Source organism: Canis lupus, chromosome 8 (assembly GCF_011100685.1).
Source record: "Canis lupus familiaris isolate Mischka breed German Shepherd chromosome 8, alternate assembly UU_Cfam_GSD_1.0, whole genome shotgun sequence".
NCBI lineage: Eukaryota > Metazoa > Chordata > Mammalia > Carnivora > Canidae > Canis > Canis lupus.
Genome location: NC_049229.1, coordinates 28547156 through 28555610, shown reverse-complemented (window position 1 = coordinate 28555610; position 8455 = coordinate 28547156). Strand labels below are relative to the sequence as shown.

At 45.3% G+C, this 8455-nt stretch overlaps 1 protein-coding gene across 2 annotated transcripts in view; it reads left to right on the top strand.

The window, feature by feature from the left end:
• The first annotated feature begins 318 nt into the window (after nt 1-318).
• NID2 (nidogen 2) overlaps nt 319-8455 on the top strand; it is a 61036-nt gene continuing 52899 nt past the window's right edge. For both annotated transcript variants that reach the window (XM_038544712.1, XM_038544713.1), the window contains exons 1-2: nt 319-557; nt 1205-1513. In XM_038544712.1, the coding sequence (XP_038400640.1) occupies nt 321-557; nt 1205-1513 (546 nt within the window). In that variant the 5' untranslated portion in view covers nt 319-320. The remainder of the gene's footprint in view (nt 558-1204; nt 1514-8455) is intronic.

Here is an 8455-nt window from a genome sequence, read left to right as displayed (position 1 = left end):
TGCGGAGGCAAGAGGCGGAGCAGCACTCCGGGCAGCCCCGGCCCGAGGCTTCTACCTCGCCAGCCCCGCCGCTCCGGCGACCGCTGCCGCGGAAAACTTTTAATAAGAACCAGATGTCGAACTTTCCCCGAGCCGGTGATTGGGCCCCTGCCGGGGGCCGCAGCCAATCAGCGCGCTGGGAGGGCCCGGAGTCCCGGCCCTCCCGGGCGCCCGCGGGGATCCAGGTTGCAGGCTGGCGCGGCGCAGCTAGCGGACCGGCGGGCCTGGCGGGCCGGGCGGGGACGCGCTCTGCAGCGGGGCAGCCCAGGAGCCGAGCCAGCATGCGGGGGGACCGGGCAGCCCGGCGACTGGCGCTGCCGCCGCTGCCGCTGCCGCCGCCGCCACTGCTGCTGCTGCTGCTGCTGGCCCGGGCTGCGGCGCTGCACCCAGGCGAGCTCTTCCCCTACGGGCAGTCGCGGGGGGACCAGCTCCTGCAGGAAGGCGACGACGAAAGCTCAGCCGCGGTGAAGCTGGCGAGTCCCCTGCACTTCTACGAAGCCCAGTTCAGCTACCTCTACGTAAGTCCATCCCCCGCTTGGTGTGGGAACCGGCAGATTTCTCGCAGCTTCTTCCCACGGGTCGATGTAGTGTGGATCTCCCCGAACCCCTGTTTTCCAAGGGGAGGAAATAAATAGAACGCACGCCGGGCTGTCCCCGAGCGCCCCCGGGGTGGGACCTGGCTTTGCAGCGATGCTGCTGACCTGCTTGCTTTGCTTTACCTCGAGAGGAAGGGCATTAATTCAGACCCACAGATTCGCAGCCACACAAGCGTCCCAGGCAGGAAAGGAGGTGGGGATGCTGGGGCGGCCAGTGGGATTTCCAGGAAGGACCGCGAGCAGGCTGCGCGCTTCTGCAGAGCCGGCCGGTCCCCCCTCGGACCCGGAGGTTTTCTCCCGCGCTGTGCGGGAAGTGGGAAGACACGTGGACCAGAAGTTTTAGGGGATTCCTGGACCCATCGCACCGCGCTGTGGGTTGGGGTGGCGGGTGGGACGTCGGCTGCAGTGGCGCTGGTCGCCCTGAATCCGGAGGCCGGTTCCCAGAGGGTGGAGAGGGGGGAGCGTCAGGCCCCCGGGCCGTTGCCTTCCCTCCGTGCGCAGCAGGGTGGCCGCCCGTGGGCCTCCTGCCGCGAACGCGAGCGTCACCTTCTGTCCCCCTCCTCCCACAGGTGGGCACCAACGGCATCATCTCCACTCAGGACTTCCCTAGGGAGACCCAGTACGTGGACGATGACTTCCCCACAGACTTTCCGGCCATCGCCCCCTTCTTGGCGGACATCGACACGAGCCAGGGCAGGGGCCGGGTCCTGTACCGTGAGGACACGTCCCTGGCCGTGCTGGGCCAGGCCGCCCGCTACGTGCGCGCAGGCTTCCCGCGCACCGCGGCGCGCTTCACCCCCACTCACGCCTTCCTGGCCACCTGGGAGCAGGTGGGCGCCTACGAGGAGGCCACCAGCCGGGCGCCGCCCTCAGGAGAGGTGAGCGACCCGGGGTGCTTGGCCGCTGGGCCAGCGGAGGGGTGGGCTTGAATTCTGGGCTGGACCCCCGGCCCGGGTTTGGAGCTGCTCCCGTGCTGAGCCTGAGGGATGGGCGGGTGGCCCAGGGCTGACGTGGCTTGGAAGCGAAGAAGGCTGTTTTCTCCAGGGTCCTCTAAGGTGGACCTGAGGGTGACTGCTTCAAGCAAGGCAGTATGAGGGCCCAGCCCAGATGCGGAAGGCCCTCCGAACACAAGGAGGTTCACTGTTAGGTTGTTTATATTTTTAGAGTCACCTCTAAGTATCTAAGAATTATTTCTAATTATATGTTCATTGAAGGAAAACATCAGCAAATACAGGCAATTTAAAAAAGAACAACCATCCATTTTCCTACCACTCAAAGATAATCACTGTTAAACATTTTCATTTCTATATTCCAGAGTTCTTTTTTTCCTATTGATATCTGTATTTATCTGTCGCTGTCTGTTAACACTAACGGGTTCACACAGCACGTACTCTTTTATAAACGATTTTTTTCCCACTAAATAGTATATTGTGAGTATGTTTCAATAGAATCATCTATACTATTTGCATAATATTGCACCCAGTGAATTTGCCACTGAGTCCAGGGGTCATTAAGGTTATTTCCAATTTTTCATCATTATAAATAATTTTATGAAGCACTTTTTTTTTTTAAACTAAACATTTCCACATGTCCTTACTTGATATTCCAGGAAGTGGAATTGGTGGGCCACAGAGGATATACTTTTTATAAAGGTTCTTGATAGCTTTTGCCAAATGCCCTGCATACATCAGTTTACATGCTCCCTAGTTTGTAAGAGACTGTCCTCCATTTGTTTTATAGTCTCTACCTGAGAAGGTAAAACAACCCAAGCTCCCAGTCTTTAGATTTGGCAGCAACATTTAAGGTACTCTAAATGGGGGAGCCCGGGTGGCTCAGTGGTTTAGTGCCTGCCTTCAGTCCAGGGCATGGTCCTGGAGTCCCGGGATCAAGTCCCACATCGGGCTCCCTGCATGGAGTCTGCTTCTCCCTCCACCTGTGTCTCTGCCTCTCTCTCTCTGCGTCTCTCATGAATAAATAAATAAAATCTTAAAAAAAAAATAAATAAAGTACTCTAAATGGACATCGGGTGGAACCAGGGTAGCTTGGCAAATGGGGAACTGCCTCATTCCTGGAATAGTTAAGGTTTTCCTCCCGTGAAATTAGGCGGAATCTAAAATGTCATACTCGAAGGGCTGAAACTCTTATAATTTATCTCTATTTTAACTCATCAGAGTGCTTCTAAGTTATAGAAAGATGGCATATATCCTCCCTAGAAGATTAACTAGCTTGCTCACTCTCACTGAATCGTTCAAGAAGATGGCCATTCTTGTTTTGTGTTCAAAAAAGAAAAGAAAAATAAGAAAAATATTCCCAAAAGATATCTAAGAAGACCTAGAAATAAAAGATATTTGAATTTGTGATTTTTTTGACATTCATTTTTTTTTTGTCAGGCAGCATTTAGTTTTGTTTTTTGAGTAACTTTTTTTTTTTTACAGTTGTGGGTTTGACATTTCAGTTATTCAGGGCAACAGAATACACTCAATTTGAACAAATATATTGGGCACTTCCCTTTTGCAGTGCATTGGGCTAGGTGGAGGGCTGGAGAAAGATGAATGAGAAAGGGCTCTCCATTATTATGTTACATTCATTCATTCATTTTTGTATATAAGTTTTAAAAACATACTTAAAATTAGTGGTGCCTGCTTGGCTCAGTCAGTTGAGCTATGGACTCTTGATTTGGGCTCAGGTCATGATCTCAGGGTCCTGAGATCAAGCCTGGTGTCAGGTTCCTGGCTCAGCAGGGAATGTTTCCCCTCCCTTCCTCCCTTCCTCTGCCCCTCCCCCAGCTTGTGTGTGTGCTTGTGTGCTTGTATTCTCTCTCTCTCTCTCAAATAAATAAATAAATAAATACTAAAAAATTAAATTAAATATAACATACTTATAGTAAAAACTTAAAAAATAAGCATTATTTATAATTATAATTAGCAGAGGTTACCACTCCTAATAGCTTATTGTTTTCTGTCAATCTTTTTTTGTAGACATATATCTTATATGTGGTATATTCATATAAATGTGTGTATAAGTCATTTATATTTAAATATAGTTAAGATTTATTCATCCAGCAAATTGTACACTTACTATAGTTCAGAACTGGTACAGATACAGTGAAAGGATCTCATAGTTTAGTGGAGACATTGATTATGTTCAAATGGTAAGTGCAGTAGCATCTTCACTTGGAGACTAACTCTGCTACTTCCTGGTTAGGGAACTCAATCTGGGAAGGTTTTAATGAAGAAGCAGTTTTGAATCTGAGTTGAGCATAGTGGAACAGTCTCCAAAGAAATAGCATGTGACATATTACCCATGTTCTGTAAAGTATAATGTGTTTTGGGCATTGCATGTGGTACATTATTACTGAATAGGAAGGGTGTTTAGGCATGAGGATGAAAAGGCCATGGGGTGGGGGCAGATCATGCTCTTCTGGGAGTTTGGACTTGTTTCTTTGGCAGTGGACAGGTTTTGAAGAATTTTAAGCAAGGGATTGAATTTCTTTTTCCCCAGAGTTCTTTTTTGTCTATATTGAAAAGGTAAGGGCTCACAGGAAAGACTACTAAGACAATTATTATATATGTTGTATATTCAAGCTACCTAGTTAATTCTTAAAACCATTATTTTATCATATTGTCTTCCCACAACAATCCTACAAGATAAGTACAAGAATTACTGTTTGCATTTCACAGATAATGGCAAATAGAAGATAATGCAATTGTCCAGAATTCTGCTTTTAATGAGGCAAAGGTCAGTTTAGAATACACATTTGATTCCTAGTTTTTTTATTGCCTTTATTTTTAAGTAATCTCTACACCCAGTGTGGAGCTTAAACTCATGACCCCAAGATCAAGAATTGTATGCTCTACCAACTGAGCCAGCCAGGTGCCTGTTTTGTTTGTTTTTTGTTTGTTTGTTTTCTTATTGCTTTTAGCCCAGATTTTTTCATGCAAGACCCATTTTCTTGGCTCAAGTAATGTAGGTGGACACAATGATAATTGTGCTTTTCCCAAAGACTTCCAATAAATAAGGCTTGATGTGATCTTAGTATCAGAAGAGTACTTGGCATCATATTTCATTCAAAGGAAAAATGGACTTGCAATGAAATTGGCTGGCAAGGATGCTGTTGATACCTTAATACTTCCAAATTAGCATTCCAGTGCTCTGAATTCAGCTGCACCTGTCTTACTTTTTCAACAATATAAAGATGAAGTTGAGTTGAGTGAGAGGAGTCAGAGAGATGAACAGTTGTACAGAAGTGCTGGGATGGTGAAATCACACTAGAGCTTTAAGATTTCATTTTTTCACAGCTTATTTGAAACCAAAAATTACAATACAGAAAAGGTGACTTCGTTACTTATTGTTTCAATTTCGCCTGTAGCCTGGGAATACTGCTCTTTCACCCACCTTTCAGGGTGGTTGTGAAGACAATGACAATACAAAAACAGTTTGAAAGAAGATGTGGGTTGTGAAAGGTTAGCAGTGGCTTTGGAAGCAATGACTTAGCTTCATTCTTAGATTCCGAAGCTGTAAAATGGGGGACAAATGCCTACCTTACAGGACTGTAGTCAGAATTAACTAAAGTGACGTTTTTAAGTAGTCATTGTATTCTTTTAGACCTAGTGGATGTGGCTGCTCAGCCAATCTGTGTTCCTATATGTTGGCATGAAAGGGGCAGATTCTGGTTTTTAAATTTCTCTATCTTGTAAGGACTCAGTGATGTAAGGCCTTTACATTAGAACTCTTTAAATATTAGGTTTTCTGAACTACAACTTCTGTTTGATCTCTTTTGGGTGGCAACTACGGGAAGATTTGTAGATTCCAGCTCTCTTTTCTAGTTAAAATCATTCTTCAGATATTGCCATATGCTGAGTTGGCTTCAGAATTTGTTTCATTTCAAAAGAAGATAAGGGTTCTGTTTGGAGAGAGGATGTTTTTTCAATTACCCATATTGAAGGTTCTTCAGAATACTTTAAAGAGCTCTGTGATTTGAGTTCTTATTTTAATAGTTCTTTGGAGATAGATTTTGGCAAGCATTCATCTGCCTTGCCTGAAGGGCTGTGTGAGTTCTACGTGGCTTTCTTAAACCTTGACACACTAACCCCTGTTTATCTGGGAAACTTGAAGATACCAGAGGAACAGGCATCTTTACCATTTAAAACTATTTCAGTTGTTGCCCTTCCTCTCCATGGATATTCACGGGGGGTATGACAAGATGTTGTACCTGATGTTGCAGGAATGGCAAAGTGTAACTGCAACTAAAAACAAAATGGATAAATATGGGGTGCCTCAGTGGCTCCGTTGGTTAAGCATCCAACTCTTGATTTCAGCTCAGGTCCTGATCTCAGGGTCGTGAGATCTACCTCGTTGGGTGCTTTGGATGTGTAGCGTGCTTAAGATTCTCTCCTTCCCTCTGGCTCTCTTTAAAAAAAAAAAAAAAAAAAGGAACAAATAGTGTTTATCAGTTCAGTTGATCTGAGACTCCTCAACTGTCATAGGTACCTCACAGGGCAAAGAAGTCACAGTATTGACCTTCAAAGAACTTGTTGACAGAGACATAAAGAGGACTGCTGTTTACTTCAGCTGTGGTTTGCAGGGAGGGAGAGAATTGTTTTGTTGTTGTTGGATGGATGGATGGGAGTTATGGAGAACTGGTCACACAGATCTTTGTGATATGCGGATTGTTTTGTTGACCTTGAATGTCAGTTGAGCTGAAAGGGCTGAAAGAATGGATCTCAAGAATGAAGCAGCAGGAGAAAATGTTCTAAGCAAGGCCTTGTTCTGGGAGCAGGCTGAGAGAGCTGAGGTGGGAGACATGGATGGAGTCATGGAGCCGTCACACATGAACGGAAGTCCATCGGGACTAGAGGGTGTTGACTTGTTTCAAGGGATGATTGTCGTTGATGGAGGGTGGTGAATCCACAGAGAGAATGAGAGGTAGAAGGACTTCATTGTAGCTTTTTGACTTTTGGAGCTGAAGTCCAGAAGATGGGAGGTCTGGGTCTATCCGAAAACATTTAACCTGAGGCTAAGACATAGCTGTGAAGATGTGCTGAATAGAGACATATATGGAAATTGGTTCATGAAATGTTTAAGCTTTCCTAAGGACTAAGAGTCAGGAAGGATGTCACGTTAGAGACAAGAACATATATCTTTGAATTTTGGGCAGGATCTGTAGGATTTAGGGCATAAAAAAATGAATGAGGGGAAATCATGCATGTGACAGCAACATACAGGTACTGGGAGGTGGAGAATTAAAGTAAGGGATGGAGGTTAGTGCTCACACCAAACACTGGAGGCCAGAAGTCAGTGATGCTACCACTGTAGAGAACATGTGACCCTAAGGAAGACTGGAAAGAGAACTTTGTGACCCCTGTAGGATTTACCCTACTTCTGAATTTTTATCGTAATCTTTATAAGCCACTATAGGCAAACCTGTTTGAGACAAGGCTGGCACCATTCTGTTTCTTTGCCAAATGGCTGGAAATTAATTAAATGAATTGTAAATTTAGAAGCCTATAAAGTAGCATGTTTTGTATCCCTCAGCCTGGTTCTGCCGAGTGTCAAGTCAACATTGATTGGTGATGTCCCATACCTGAAAGAGAGAGTCAGACCCTGCCTGGTTCCTGCTGACAACTCTGGCTTTTCTCTCTGATAACAGGATGGCAGAAACTTTGAAGCAAGGCAGCCACTGGCCCTGATCCTTTCTGTGCTACTTCTCTTCCCATGAAGGCCCCTCTCTCCTCCCTGGGATCCTGAGGAAGTTGGGAACCGGTGACCCTTTTGTAGGGTTTGGCAGCCCATCTGAGGGTTTATCTTCAGAGACAGAGCATGTGTGGTTCTTGCAAAGGCACTGGTCTCCAGGAATGTGAAGACCTTTCCGGTCTGGAAGCCAGTCGAGGAGTGTTTTGGGAGGAGGAGTCCTTCAGGACTTTAAGAAGTATGCTCTGTAGCAATTAGATGTAGAATTTTGTAGAGCCAAGAGAGAGAACTCTAAAAGTGATCATTTGGTGTGTGGGTGGTTTTTAAACAGCCAAACTCTTTTGGCCTGTACTTTAGTATCATAAATTCTATCTAAAATCCTCCTATTAGCCTTTTTCAGTGGAGACAAGTAGATTAAATACAGCCTTGCCACCTATATAATAAGTGCTTGCCTTAGGGATGGCGTATAAAAGGCATTGAATAAATTTTCATCAAACTGGATTTTTTGACTGACAGAATGAATAAAATAAAGTGCTAAATTCCCAGGCTCCACAGTAAAAGCCAGACACTCCCCTTCACAGCTCTGTTTATTTTCTCCCTCCTCTCCTCCCCCATCCCCTTCAGTTCCTCACAATCCATAGGACCCCCCCCCCCCCCGCCCTTATCTTACAGAATTTCTCTAAACTTAGAACCAGGGTTCTTCATATCTTACATTTGTTATAGGTAATCAATGCCAGGAGCTTGGAAAGCTTAGCTTGTTACAAGTCCTTTCTCTCTCCTCAAGTACTTTGATTTCCCTAGCTGAAGTTTGTTGATTCTGACCAAAGGAGTACTCTGAAGTTATGGAATCAACGCTAATCAATGACATAGTATGTATTATGTATAGACATACTGCAGAATAGGCTTTGTTTACATTTGGCAGAAGTTATGGTTTCCTAGCTTTGAGAAATTCTAGAAAGCATCTTTTGCCTTTTGTTTCTGGAACCGTCAAACTTTGCTGATGAAACTATCAACAACTGTAAAGATAACAAATATAAAGCCCTCTACCTCCACCATCTTTAAGTGTGTGAGCTTAAAGAGAGAAAGCAGGGGTGCCTGGCTGGCTTAGTCAGTAAAGCATGCGATTCTTT